The following is a 15,611-nucleotide window of genomic DNA, read 5'->3' on the forward strand; positions in this document are numbered from 1 at the left end:
AGACGATTCAGGCCTCTCTCCTTTGTATCGTAGGGAGGCTGGAAGGAGGGAAAAAGAAAGCGCGAGTGGGACGATGGGAAGGGGAAAGAGAGGAACCGAGGCCTCGAGGTTCACGCATTTTCCGTCTTTTTTATGATCGTCCCCCGTACGATTGCTATTTTTCGAGTTTTGCTATTTTTGGCACTGGGGTACCCAGCGGGAGCCTCTTCGGAGGAGGGAGGATTCGGGCGGTTAAGATGATGTCATTTCTAAGAAAATTTCGGTGAAAATTTTTCGACCAGTGGTACTGGTATTTTTTTCGCACCGAAAGCAGGAATGGGGGATTAAGCTTAACCCGGAGCGAGCAACTTTCAAGTACACGTGTATGTATCGGCAAACAAATTTATAAGACGTAAAATGGGAATATATCATTTTTACTCTGTAAATTAGCAAAATGCGCATCGAGCTTACCTTTACTATTTATGTGCTGACTGCTTATCAGGCCTTCTAGGCACATATAAAATGCGTTTTAAGACCTGCAAAACGCTGTCAGTGAAAGGTTATGTGTTCAAAAGGTTCATAAAGCATTCAAGAAACTCGCTTAAATTGAATTTTCTAAGAATTCGTTTTCTTTTTCGTGTTTGATATGTGCTCTAAACCTATATTTTGCTAAAGGGGAAATTGCTTGGAAAGGAAAAACTTACTCGAGGTTGCTAAAACTACAAAAAGTTGCTCCAAACGCCAAAAGTTGCTCAAACGTTGCCGAGCACAATCGGGACTAGTCACGCTCTCCCGGGGGTCTTCTTTTGTAGGGGGCTCATTCAGCACGTACTGAGATGTTCCCTGGTTCATCCTTCGCCATGCTCAAAATTTGACAAAGGAATCTGAGCGGTAGTGAGGTGACCCTCGATAGCAGAGGGCTAGTGCCAGTGTTAATCCAAATAAGGCGTACAGAAAATGTCGGTCGTTCCGGTAAAAGCGAGAAAAAGGTAATTCAGTCCCTTATTTCCGAAAACATTTCAAAGGGATGAAAGGTTCCATTTGGATTCTCTCCTGAATTACCAGGTTTTCCATACAAATGGTAAGCGCTTTAATCTTACTAACACCAACTGTAAAACCGACTGTGGGAAAGCAGAAAGATTACATTGCGAGCAAGCTCTCCAACTGGGAGATATCGTGAGAAGTCACGCGCTAGAGGCACGCGAAAGCGGACGCGAGAGTAGGGGGCTTGCACGCGCGTTCTCTCTCTCCACGTTTCACTTGTAAATGACCACCATTTTGAAATAATTTATTTCCTCAAGGGAACAAAGTCAGAAACAACACCCGAAAAAGAAGAAGGAGGAGCCGATTCCTTGCCCTTTGGAGTTTCTCTCAAAAGAGAAAAACTGGAGAATCAAGCTTTGACTATGGCGCAATGGTGACACTTATTTATAAATCTGATGTTTTTAAAATCTTCATTTATCAATTAACAGTGTTTTTAAAATTGTTTTTATTTTGCTGCCAAAAAGAAAAATAAATACAAGGTACACTATACAAAAATAATTACTATTTCTACGAATATTCTGTTTCTTGGAACCTGTCAGAAAAGGAAAAAAACATACAAATATTAGAGCCCTACTGTGGCAGTAAGATAAATTCAACCTGTAGTAGTTCTGTCCACTACTGTAGATTAATTATGCATCGATTTCAATAGTTGATGGATTTTAATGCCTTAAGCATAGTATGGAAAAAAAAAATGCAAGGTCATGTTGTGTAAGTTTTAATCCTTTGTAACTCAGTCATACAGTAACTGAACTAATAATAATTATAATGATGATGATGATGATGATGATGATGATGATGATGATGCGATGATAATAATGATGAAACTACACCAACAAATTCCCTGGCAACATCAACATTCATGAACTCCAGAAAATAACTCTCCTTTCTACAGCCCACCTTCTCTCTGTCAAGTAGAAACCCTCTTTGCATCCTAAAGTCCATGGTTTGGACTCGGATGTTGAGAGAGAAAATCATGTGCAATTACACTAGTAAATCTTATATAATAATAGTAATAATAACAAAAATCTTGACTCCTGGCCCTTAAATAGGGCAAATTCCAGGTTCCGTGAAAAAACGTATTGGAACCCTCAGAAAACTACACTTGGTAATCATAGATTTTGTATTAAAATCATTTGTTTCTCTTGTTCATTTATTTTGACTTGCAGATAGACAATATTATAGGGGCCTTTTAGATTAATTACTGGTTTTCTTACTTGCATTGTGGACAGCCATAGAAAACTGTCTGTCCCTCATCAGCTGATCTGGTTTGTCTTGTGGTGTATGTCATACCTTCATGACCACAGTTTGGACACTTCCTGTCAACCTAAATGCATAGCATACAATCATTTTAGAAGATTTTAAAAGTAAATGATGAATCTAAATCTTGAGTTACAATCGTTTCATAATGTGTGACATCTCATGAGAAAACATTCCTAAAATGGTATTCATAAACATGCCAAACAAACAGCAAATGAACAGATAACAAAAGACAAAACAGAACAAAACAGAAAAGTCCAGGTGAGCCTTGGTTCTGTGTTTTGGTTTTAGTGATCTTTGCCTGTGCACAGAGAAGAATTCTGCAATTTTACTATTTACCATTGGTCCTACTGACTCATCTGCTTGTTTTGTTGTTGTCGTCTTTTCTTTGACAGTATTAAAAACCTTTCGTGAGTGAACCTCTATACCCTCAAAGTCTGCATTCATAAGAAAAAAATACATGTATATACATGTGTAATTGACAACATAAGCTACATGTAAGTACCAGTTAAAGATAAAGTTTATAAAAGTTTAACAATCAGTTCAGGCCCAGTTCAGAGGCAAAACTTTTTACAAGTTATTTAGAGCAGTTATTTATTCAGATGCTAATGTTAAATTCCAGCCTCATTTCATGTAAAATACATCATAACAATTTATGCATTGGGTTCGGCACATGAAAAGCTCAGCATCTGAATCAGAGCTGAGTTCATATTAATGCTTTACTTGTAAAACCCTTCATGAGGACATCCATGTTCAAACAAAAGCTGTATTTGTGGTCAAATAGATTTCCAAGGTTTTATGAGCAACTCTGAAATGAGGCTTCTGGAATATATGTAATTAAACTTGAAGCTGCTTGTCTCACTGCAGAGCTGAGTTGTATAATACCAGCAAGAAATCTCAAAGGTCATTCATTTGCCAATTTTCCGGATACAACGTGGTCAATAATTGTAAACAATTCTTTGCCGTGTTGATCACCTCATTCGGCAGGAAGAAATTACTTAGAAAGATTGACTTCATTAATTTGCTTCCTTAGACAAGAACACTTCTACAGTCAAAACTTGAACATCTCTAGGAAACCTCAAAGGGTCATAAGATAAACAAAATGAAATATTCAGGCTTTCAGTCAGCTTGTATGTAGGATTTACATCCCTTCGAGATTACAACTGTTAGCCAGTGAGATTGTTGGAAAGGACAATAGGGAAGTCTCAAAACAATGACAACAACTGCAAAGCACCAAGGATGAACATCGGCCTTTACGACACAATATCCAACCACAAATTCACCAGACTTGTTTTGATACATATCCTTAACGAATTAGTTGGGGCAATTTGATAAAAGATCAAAGTATTCTTCCTTTAATAATCATTCTAATAATTATCACACATGTAACCTTTTCGTTTAAATATGCTATGTTTGTGTTGTGGTTCAGTTTTATACTTGGTCAAATTTTATTTCCCTATGTTTTCAACTTATTATCAGACATTAACACATAACATTGATAGCTGCGGATGAATAAAAAAGATAAGTAAGGTGTCATTTTTTAAAAGAAAACCTTCATTTGAAAACATGTTGATGACAGTAACCTGACATTAGCAACTCATTGGTTTAGTGGGAACCAGCCTAGTTTTGCGGGTGTTTTGAACTCTGTCGACTGACTCAACTCGCTGCACATGCATGTTGGAAAGACTGATTCAACTCATCGCTTTAATTTGAATCACGAAATTTTTTTATACTCTTACCGGATGTATCTTTCTGAAAGTTGCAAAGGGTACAGGAAACCACTTCCAGTAAGCCGGGGAGAGGGAGGATAGAGCCGCAGCGAGGACAGAAATCAGGATCACATTCGAACGCTTCCACGGACGCCATCTTGAATTGTGCGAGTGGCCGCTGATAAAGATAGGCTGTGCGGCGGCTCAGAAACACTCTGTTCCAGGCCTCTCACCCAGACGAGCCCAGGCGAGCGAAAACAAAGGGACAGGAAGGAGCTGAATTTTAAAATTGAGAAAAACCAGTAAGCAAACAGTACAGACATATCGTGCATCGGTATCAAAATTTCGTGCTGGAAACATTTTTAATTATTGGGCAGCTGTAGGCAACACGCAATTAAGTTCTGAAATGTATAATGTCGAAAAAAGACAAAATGGCTGTCCCGAAAGGTTTGCAATAGTACAAACAACTGAGTTACTCGCCGAAAGTGGTACCTCTTTCAGGCTTCAGGTATATGATACAAGCAGCACCTCACTGAACGGCTCACACAATTGGCTGTGAAAACAATAGAAACGGTGACATAACAATCATCCCTATCCCTGAAAACAAAAGGCAATATTGTTTTAGTCGACCACTGAAATTAGAGCTTCATGTGAGGTACTGGACTACTGATATGATAGAGTAGCGATTTCATTAGTTGAAGTATATGAAAGGGTAGGGAAATCTGTCATTTGGGTCCGTAAAAAGGCTCAAAAGGGCTAACAGATGCATCTGAAATAATCGAGAAAGCGGCTCTGGTTTTGTGATTTATTCAAATTCAAATTTAAAAGGCAGTGAATTTATAGCAGTTAAAGGGGGGTTAAAGTTTAAAACTAGGTACGTCGGATGGGGTACCTTTTGTCAATACATGTAAAAGGCACATGAAAGGGGTACCTTTCCTGCCAAAAATAAGTAAGCGGTTGGACTTCGGGGTGGAGCCTCCCTATATACTGAAGGCTTTGTTGAGTACCACTCGGGATGAATGTACACTGAATGTAACCTCATGTCACTCAAGTATAGCGGCCTCTGTACGTATATTACGAAAAAAAAGGAAGATGAAATACACTGGCCTGCAATTGTTTGGCATTATAAAACGAAAACGTAGCAGATCCGCTATGTGATATCATTATTGCCATTTTCAGTGGCTGTTTACTTTGACTATTATATTAGATATTAATATTTAAACTAAAGTTTATGAGGTTTTTAAGTGTTTATCTACCTTTCAAGATGACACCGTCGGATGCTCATTTCTTGTGGCACCGTCAGTTCACCTCTGGCGCAAACCAAACAAGTGCGAATTATTAAAAAACAACTTTTTACTAACAGTGAAAACTCACTTAGTTCAAAGTCTCTGGCCTAGTCGCGTACCCAAAGGAGATTGAACAGAAGGTAGGAATTTTTTCTCACATACTCGCTACACAAATTAATTCATCCTTGAGATAAGCTAGCCGTTGATTCATTCGTTAGCGTAAGGAAAATTTCTTGTTTGTGGAGTATTATTCCCCCAAAGAAATTTATGTGCGGCAAATCGTTTCCGAATCAACCATTCTGTGAAGCAGCTGTTTTGAAAGAGCTTTGATGACCAGAACGTCACTGAACACTCGTAAAACCTATAAAAAAGTATCGAAGTATGCCGCGGTACAATAAGTGTCACAAGATCAACCTAAGCGGTCCTTCGGACCTTTTCTGTTTTACGTCACCCTAACTATTTCATACTTGCGGGCGTGAAAAAATTCGGCCCCTGATCAACCAAATACACATTCCAACTGAACAAGGTTGACTGCAGTGGCAAATGCCAATATTTGGTGAAAAGAAAAATGCGTTTTCTTTGAGCTCAACATTTTATTGGAATAGTTTATTTAGAATATAATTTCAGAACATAATGCGTCCCGCAGAATTAAATTAGAAAAAAAGCTCAGAAGTAGCCTGACAAAAGAAAAAAAGAAGAAGAAAAAAAAAAGACTCGATTTTATTACAATGTTTTGTCATCAACACCTTGACTTATAAGTTTACCAGTGGCAGTAGCCTGTACCAATTGAAGTGAGCTATATATTTTTGCCATGTGCTCACGCATGCATGCTGAATGAGTCAGAGCACAAAGTGTACTTATCCCGATACACACAAAAAGTCGATTTGTATATATAAAAGGCCACCAACAGGGGAAACATTTATTACAACAAGGACATACTCAATCGACCCTTTCACGGTTTTAACCACATTTTTTGACTGGGACAAGTTAGCAAAAATCCGTTAGCATGGCAGGAAAGAAAGCGTTAAAATCAGTTACGTTGCCAAGATTGAAAGCGAAGACAAAGCTCCTCATAGTGGCAGAATTATTTAACTACAAAGGTTTGCATGCTTGGAGGGCAAGAACTTGTACCGGCCCCCCACCATAGAAAATGTCTGTAAAAGTTCTCAACTTTGTGCAGCGATATGCTACCTCTCTTCGGACGAATCAATTTTAAATTGGGTCCGTGAGTTACCTTTGAAGCCCTCTTTATAGCAATGTCGATGGATAGTCGTTTAATTGCTGCTCTTTATCAAAAGTTAAAAAAAAAAAAAATCGAAGAATCTATGAAAATTTGCCCATAGGGAGGACTTCAAATTCACCAAGTTATGTATCGTTAAAACAATGAGGTGGACATGTATATTAATTTTGTTAAATAAAGACGTTGAAAGATTATTTTTGTAAGGTTATTAACACATGGAAGAGGATTTAAAGTTGCGATAAACTGAAACAGGCTGAAACAGTCATATCACCAAAAGACAACAGAAAAGATGATGATACCGATACGCGTGCGTTTCCGGACAATTTCGTATATATCTCCTGATATAGATACTGATAAGACCTTTTTTTCTCAATCGTTTTAAGCTAGCGTACTTTATTAATATAACATACGGCTTTTTAAATTATTACAAGATTGGCGAATGAAAAAAGAAAAAACTTAACCTTCATCTAAAATCTAAAAAAATATTTTCTTTTAGAACGAAAAAGAGAAGGAAAAACTATGCGAGAAAGTACTTGAAATAGGAATTTTACTTCAGTCGAACCTACATATGCGAACACCTCTCATAAGCGACCACCTATCCAAAACACCGCAAAATTTTCTCAGTCAAGGCCTTACAGTTGGAACCTCTCACCGTCAACGATCACCTCCTGTAAGCGACCGAGATCACTTTTGAGGGCTGACGGCTTAATGATTTTCCACTGATTTGACCTCTTGTAAGCTACCCTGACTTTACGCATTGTCTGATCTCTAAGTTCGCTGTGTGTACTATGATACTTAGAATATACTGTACGAAGATTTTTTAACCAAAAACATGGAACTACGCATATTTTCTATCAAGTAATGTGCGGACATCTTCTAAGGAACGACCCCGTTTGGGACCACCTCCCGTGAGCGGCCATAAGGTCCTCACATTTTGTGAGGTCGCTTACGTGTCTACAGTAGGTTCGATTGTATTACGGACTCTCGGAAACAATTCACTGAACCCTCCATTAAGAGATTATAAAAATACTGATTTTATGTCCCTTTTAATGGTTCAAGTATAGTGTCGACAGTTAAGGAAATGATGTGCTCTGATGATGGCCAGCTCTCGAAACGTCCGCCGCCACTATATGGCGCTTAATCATAACTATAACAAAATTGTCAAATCTGATTGGCTCTCAACTGCCCTGATTTCAGCCTTAATTGGACAGTTTAATAGGACAGTACGCGTCATGCCTAAGTAATTGGACAGTACGCGCCATCACGCGCGCGCTTAAATGGCTTTTTTTTTCACTGCTAGCAAAACAAAATTTCGAATTTCTTGTGTTTTGGTTTAAAAAATAGCCCATTGTATCACGAATTTTGTTAAAGTTATGATTAATTGGTAACAGAACTTCGTGTCGTCCAATTCAGTCTGCAATCATACTCATGATTAAACAAATCGGACTCCCGCTACGCGGTCGTCCGATTTTGTTAATCACTCGTATGATTACAGACCGAATTGGACTCCACTCAGTCCTGTTACCATTACTAATCCATCAAAGTACTGAAGGCCAACTTTAAAGTCGATATAAAGAATGAAAGCAATATTACCGGCAAAAAACTAGTAATGCTCGATTGCAATTAGGGAATCTCATCTATTTTTTTTCCATCTTTCTATTTTACTTATTGCAGGTGCCACGGTTGCCATGGTAATGTTTACATATATTTTGCTCTTGATTGCGGCTGGTCGCTGCGCAGCAATGCTTTCAAATGCAAAAGGAAGTAAAAGATCCTATCAATCTGGTGATATTACACTCGGAGGCCTTTTTCTCTTACATTACACAACAGAAGATGGGAAATGTGGGGAGTTATTCCCAACAGGTCTTGGTCATGTGGAAGCAATGCTATTCGCCATTGACAAAATAAACAATAACCCCAAATTGCTTCCTAACATAACATTGGGATATGACATTAGGGATTACTGCGAAAGCATTACCAAGGCGATGAAACACACGTACAGTTTTGTTCGTCAAAATGAAATTGCTTTTAAATCCATGGTTGACTATTGTTCGTGTTCTAATGACACAGACTCGGCGGAAAACGATCGTAATCCAATGGCAGCAGTGATCGGTCCCACAGATTCAGGAAGTGCAGTTGTTGTGGGCAGTCTTTTGGAAGTAGCTGGAATTCCTGTAATTAGCCACTCGGCAACTAGCAATGAGTTAAGCTCACCCCTTTACCGTCATTTCTTCCGCACTGCATCTCCAGATAGCCAACAGGCAAATGCAATGGTTGATGTTATACAGCATTTCAACTGGAGCTTTGTCATCGTTGTGGCAATGGATGATTCTTATGGTCGTGGTGGAGCATGGGAGTTAGAAAAGGAAGCCGAACGAAGGAAGACCTTTTGTATTGCTTTCGCAGAATACATTCCACGTAAAGAGTATAGCTCAAAACTACGTAGAGCTGTAAATAAGATAAAAAGCTATCCAAACGCCAAAGTAGTCGTGTTGTGGCTTTTTGGCAGTTACGGACGTCGTTTCCTGAGCGAGGCAGTGCAGCAGAAACTGAAGGACCGGACTTGGATTTTGAGCGATGCTTTGGCAACAGAAGACGACGTATTTGTGGGGCTTAAGTACACTGAACAAAAAATTATTCATGGATCTCTTGGAATTCAGCCTCGGCATTTAGATAACCAGTGTTTTAAGGAATTTGTGATCGCAGAAACAAATGGTTTTTCTTCGAGAAACAGAGTTCCCTGGTGGGAAGAGCTTTGGCAGAGTCGAAGTAAAGTTAATTGTTCGTCGCGTCTGGGAGATAATTGCCAGGATATGCTGTTTCGCTTGATTTACGACACTTATATCCCCTATGTAGTAGATGCCGTATTTGCTGTTGGATATGCTTTACATCTCATGTTAAATTGTTCCGATCATGTGACCCATGAAGTCGTTTGTCGAGATAGTCCACTATCAGTAGACCTACAGGAAGTCGAGAGATACCTCCGCACAGTTGATTTTTTTGGATTGACCGGAAGGGTGAGCTTTGATTCCTCAGGAGATCCAGTATCTTCCTTCTACGACATTGTCCACTTTTATACATCAGAAGAACAACGTCAACCAGTCAAGATTGTCATTGGTTCGTGGGAAAGGAGCAGAAACCCAAAGCTGCTGTTAAACGACACCCAAATTACATGGAATGCTCAGACCAGTGGAAATTCCTTACCGAGGTCGTTCTGCCAGGATGATTGTCTCCCAGGAACGTTTAGGTCACCAACAACTCCTTGCTGCTGGAAATGTACAAAATGTTCTGTTGGAATGATAAGTAGCACAATAAACAGTGCAAAATGTCACGAATGTCCCAAAGGGCAAAAGCCTAACGAAAGAGGTTCTAGTTGCATAGATCTGCCAGAGGCTGAGGTGGTTTGGACAAGCCTTGCTACTATCCTTGTCCTGCTGTTTTCATCCATTGGAATAGCATCAGTGGCAATGTGCAGCATCGTATTTTACAAACAACGAAATACACCTGTCGTGAAAGCAGCAAATCGCGAACTGAGTTGCATTCTGATGTTCACCATTGCGTTGTCTTTTTCCATGTCCATCTTCGAACTTGCTAAGCGGACCAACTTTACATGTCGATTTGGAGCGTGTTGGCGATCTTCTGTCCTCGCTACATTTATCGCCATTCTAATAATTAAGACCATGAAGATACTCAGCGCGTTCAGAGTGAACGTGGTCGCAGAAAAGTTTAAGAAATTCATTTTGATGGCTAAAAGCCAGACACTACTTGTTCTGGCATTGATTTCTGTTCAGCTTATACTTGTCTTACTGTGGATTATCTTGGATCCTCCAAGTCAAAGACGAATCATAAAACCAGTAGACGGAAAAATTCATCTGTCATGTTCTTTGAATCAATCACAAATTGGACAGATATTGCAGATCTTTATGATTGTTTACTTGTTCTTTCTCGCAGGAGTTAGCACATTTTATGCCTTTAAAGCAAGGAACCTTCCGGAGAACTTTAACGAAGGTCGTTATATTGTGTTATCTATGTATATTCTATTACTCTCCAGCATGGGGTATTACCCAGTTGACATTGGTCTGACCGGGTCACTGGAAACGAGTCTAACATGTGCTTCGACCCTTTTGAGTTCTTATGGGTTGCTGGTCTGTATGTTTGGCCCCAAAATTTACTTGGTTCTGTGCAAACCCGAGCAAAATACACACGAAGCTTTCTGCTCACAAGTCACAGAATTTTCTTTCAGCAGCGGCATAAGAAGCAGAGTAGCGGTTGCACCGTTAGTTTCAGTTAGAAACAGCTGTCATACTAGTGTAGAGAACTTGAATTAAGACATTAAGTTTAAAGGTTCTGGTTTAACTGATAAGCTGAGCGGGCAGAGAGTGTGACAATCCTCGTTCAATGGGCTATGGATCAAGGATATTACGGTTTGAGATCAATGCTGTGCTTAATTAATTATTTTACTTAGTGCCTTTTAATTTACTCATACACAAAATGCTCCTATTGAGTTTTGAAGAAGATTTAAAATAAATTTCATTAGGGAACAATAAAGGTAAAGGCGCACACGAACCAAGGGCCCAAACGGCTGGAGCTTATACCTTATTACCTTAGCATCCAGCATGCCTAGGAGTATTGCTATTTCCCCATGGTCGGAACGAAAGTCCATTATAGGGCTACCAAACGGTATGTCGCCGGTACCCATTTATTCACCTGGGTGAAGAGAGACAAAGTGGATGGAGAAAAGTTCCTTGTCTAAGGAAACAACGCGTCGGGCGAGGCTTGAACCCCTGACCTCCAGATCAAGAGTTTGACCGTTCGACCACGCACGTCTCCACCATACTATTTTCAAAACCATAATTGTTTTTGGTGATTTTTCAAGGAGAGCATTAAAACTTGAAAAAGTTGGGAAGTTTCAGTTCGTTTCCATCTTTGATATCTGTTGCAACAGCCGACAGGAATCAGTTGCAATGCCTAAATATAGTCATAAAGAACAAAACTGCAGCATTATTTTTGAAATTCAATTGATGCAAAGACAACTTTTAGCTTTTTAAAAAGAAATGATAAATAGCGGCTGACATAGCCCCGTAAAATACTTGCAGAGGTGGCATTTCCTGCATTCCGCTGCAGTGAGCACAGAATACAAATAGTAAAATAGACCATTTTACAGTTGTGAGCTTAGTATCCTAACCCTTGAGTGAATATGAGACTGAGGTTGGCCCTGTTTTGATACAAACCTCCTTCTTTTTCTTATGGAAATCGTGCTTAAAGAATACTCGTTTGCGTATGAAAGACATGATTAGCATGATAAAGCGGGAAGGTTGTATCGAAACAAGGTCAACTCGAGCCTCGTTTCCACCTGTAACCGGACAATTTATTTAGGGCAAGTGTTGGGTGGACAATTTTATAAAATCAGTGAATTTTCTCAACCCAAGCCGGGATAATAATAATATTGCTTTTTATTTAAATAGAACGAGATGCTCATTTAACTTTGTGAAAATATGTACATAGTTTACAGCAATATTATATTCGAATCGAAACAAAAGCGCTATATAACACTAAAAATTAGATAAAAATCATGAAAATTCAGTGTCATTAACGATTTCCCAAATCCATAATGTAGAAAAAGCGAAAAAATTAGAAAGAGTAAAATAGTGTAGATTTAAGCAATGTGTCAACAAATGTTTAATATTAATGTAATCCCATCTTTACGTGAAAGCAGTGCCACTCACAACCACGTGTTTTTAGATGCGTTTTTATGCCAGGAACACGGTATATTGTAGTCAAGGCATTTGCATTCTAGCCTCAGAAGGTATTCTCTTTTGAAAAGCTCATATATACTAATTGATAGATTCTGCGTTAAACAAGGCGTGAATTAGCTAAAAAAGAATAACCTGTTATGTTTTATCTTTTTTCTCTTCGCTTCGCGCCACATTTGTATGTGTATGAATCAAATGGTGAGTGAAATTAGGAATCAAGATATTTAAGGCGCGTTTCGTCAATTTTTTTTTAATTTCCCAAGCCTTTAGGCTCATTTTACGATTATGCCATTTGAACCATGGACGACAAAATTCGCTCATAATCGTGAGTTTTATATTTTATTTGACTTTTTTTTTACTCCTAGACTCTCAAAGTACTGTAAAGTTTAAAAAACGCCCTTCCAAGTTCACAATTTCCTGAAATTTTGACCAGATGCTCTTTAGAAATTCTCTTTTTGTTAAAAATTCTGCTCTTTGGTGTTTTTATCTTTTGTACAGCATCTTTTAATGCTCTGACATCTTCCTTTCTAACATCTTTAACACTGGTCGCCCAAATGGTCCTGAGATTTACGGAACGTTGCTACAGACATTTTGCAATTTAACATGTGAAACTATAGATTTGAGGGCTAAAACTTCACGCCAAAATAAGAGTTTAACTTCACTCGTGGTAAAATTAACTCATGGTATTAGCAATACACACATAGTAAAAAAAGCCATTCTCATTCTATAGACCTGGCACACCTCAAAGCACTAAGGCCCACCAAACATAAAAATTTGGACCAAAATTGAGAAATTATACTCGATCAATTCAAAATGATCATGATAGCAAAAATAATGATCATTAAAACACAGAAATGCTGAAAGGATTGAAAGCGATGAATTCAACTCGCAGCACTCCATCTTATGTCAAGAAGCAATAGTTTGATAAATTGATCGACCCTTCCACGGTTTTTTTCAACTTTTGACATAGACAAGTTATGGAAAATCCGTCGACACCACTAGATAGAGCACCTTAAAATTAGTAAATTTGCCAAGTTTGAAAATGACACGTCTTAAGCGAGAAAATATATGGCTCTGTAAAGTAGCGAATATTTATGCCTGGTTCTATAATTAATGCTGTTTCAAGGCCATAAGGTAAGAATTCTTCCTTACACTTCACGTGGTACACAAACCTATTTGAGGCTAGAGCGGCCAGTTGAAGTTCTTTCTAAACATGCGCAAAAGATTAATCTTGACATCAGATCGATTTGAGATTCCAGGATTTCAATCCGGAAGAAAAATGCCTCGGCTTCGACTAATATGCCTCGCTTTCATTGTTTCATCCGGGATACACTCACAGCGGATAAAAATGCAAAAACGGTCGTTTTATATGCTTCATTGTTCGGGTTGTTCGACAGAACTTTACCGACGTCTTGACATTGCTGCCTTCCTTTCGGTGAGTAAAGTGATATGCTTAACGAAGGCTATGTTTACATGTTTACACTATGCCGGGTAGCTTTTGCTTCGGCACAAAAACCAGACCGGATCGATAAGGTTCTTTTCACACATAATAACAGTGATTTCGGCGCGATTTCTGTAAGGGGGGCCGAACTCTAAAGCGGAGCGTCACATATCGAAAGATGTTCATACTATTTGATAGCTTTTTGCACGAGAACCTGTCCAGTATAGTGTCAACAGATACCCTTAGAAATACAGTACAGTGTTTACAGTGGCCTGCAAACAGTCTAAAGCTCTTTTTGCGCGCCAACATGTGCCGCCTTAGCGCAATTAGAATACAACAACACGCGCGTAAACTAATGAAAAGTAATTGATAGTAGAACGTAACTCTCTGATGTGAATCATCGTAGAATTCATTTGGATCCAACAAATACCTGAATACAACAAAAAAAATACTTAGCCTTATTGTATTCCGTCGCGATTAACAAGAACAATGCAGTTTTTAATCATATTTTTTTTTATCGAAATATCTCAGCAAGTAATTTAAGATCGCTAAGAACGTTTCCTGGCTCAAATCGCCAAACAAATAAGTTCGTCCAGGTCCTCACTAGAGTGATTTTACGTAAACCGGGAAATATATGGCTAACAGACAATACCACTTAAAATTGGACGCGGTCATTGCTTTCTTTTGTTTAAACAAGAGTTTTGTGAGACCCGTTTTCGAAACTTTTTAGAAGTTATTGACACTAGTTAAGAAAAGCGATGCTAGCGCCGAAACATGCTAGGGGTAAACAAGAATACACAAAACTTTTCCCCTTAAAATGTTTGAAACTTCATTGTCCTCTTTACCTGTCGATTCTAAACAAGTTCTATATGTCATAAAACTTGTCTGTTTAAACTGCTTGAATAATAGAACTAGGCATGAATTATGCCTGGCTCTATAATTTATACAGTTTTAGGCCACGTGGACCCGGCAGCGTTTATGAGACCTTTGTTGTTCAATCTTTGTGCCGCCTATTCTCTCAAATATTCTGTTTTTTGCCCCTGGCCGACGTATAGAATTCTTCAAGGAAAGTGCCCGCGTACAGTATTTCGCGTAAATTGTTGAGGTATCAAAAATTGAACTAGTGAGGTTTCTGTTGTAAAAAAAAGCACGTTCCATGTAGCGTTGTGTTTATTTTATACAAAAGAAGAACTTCATCATTGTTCCATTGTCTTTAATTTTAATTTTTCCGAAATAATAAAATGGTAAAATTTGCCGCTTAGCATCATGGAGTGATAAGTAAAACGAAGTAAACGTTCAAAAACTAATTATAGTAAAAATTAGTTATGACTGTATGATACTAAAGTTAATACTTGAATCGCTAAGAATCTTTTTTTCTTTAACTATAGTTAAAAGTGAGTGGAAAAAAAACATACTGGGTTACATACAACTTTGATCGGTGACAATAAAATGTAGGAAAATATTCCATTCAAATTTAATTACGGACCAAAAAAAATCCCCTTTAATACAATCTTAACAAATTATCTGCAACAGTTTAATCGTGGTATGACCGAAAAGAAACACGGAAAGTGAAGGCACCGCAGATCCCACGCGACGATTCGCAACGACGATTTTTGGCGCAACACAGCGTTGCAATATGTTGAAACAATGTTGTAACCATTCGAAACTATGTCGCAACAAGGTTGCAACGCTGTGTTGCGCTAAAAATTGCCGTTGCGAATCGTCTCGCGTAACATTACCTTTACGAGCCAGGAACTTGACTTGGCGCAAAGCTCAAGGCCTTTGCATGACTGTGATCACGTGATCAACTTTCGGTAAACAAGAAAATAGTTCTTTTTTTGAAAAATTTTGTTAGCACAAGCTGAAAGAGCATATTAAAATTAAGTAACCTGAGCGTTTTCA

General features: G+C 38.5%; 2 protein-coding genes across 2 annotated transcripts; one reads left to right on the forward strand and one right to left on the reverse strand.

The window, feature by feature from the left end:
• Positions 1 to 1,451: 1,451 nt before the first annotated feature.
• LOC140951058 (DNA-directed RNA polymerase I subunit RPA12-like) lies at positions 1,452 to 4,195 on the reverse strand. The gene is made up of 4 exons (XM_073400281.1): positions 4,020 to 4,195; positions 2,620 to 2,717; positions 2,238 to 2,347; positions 1,452 to 1,555 (listed from the first exon to the last, which is right to left on the reverse strand). Exons 1-4 carry the CDS (start codon positions 4,144 to 4,146, stop codon positions 1,531 to 1,533), a joined length of 360 nt encoding a protein of 119 aa, XP_073256382.1. The 5' UTR covers positions 4,147 to 4,195; the 3' UTR covers positions 1,452 to 1,530.
• Positions 4,196 to 6,281: 2,086 nt separating this feature from the next.
• LOC140949579 (extracellular calcium-sensing receptor-like) lies at positions 6,282 to 10,843 on the forward strand. Its single transcript, XM_073398737.1, has 2 exons — positions 6,282 to 6,375; positions 8,190 to 10,843. The coding sequence occupies exons 1-2, from the start codon at positions 6,282 to 6,284 to the stop codon at positions 10,841 to 10,843; spliced, it is 2,748 nt and encodes a 915-aa protein (XP_073254838.1).
• The last annotated feature ends 4,768 nt before the right edge of the window (positions 10,844 to 15,611 follow it).

The sequence above is a fragment of the Porites lutea genome, chromosome 10, assembly GCF_958299795.1.
Source record: "Porites lutea chromosome 10, jaPorLute2.1, whole genome shotgun sequence".
NCBI classification, from domain to species: domain Eukaryota; kingdom Metazoa; phylum Cnidaria; class Anthozoa; order Scleractinia; family Poritidae; genus Porites; species Porites lutea.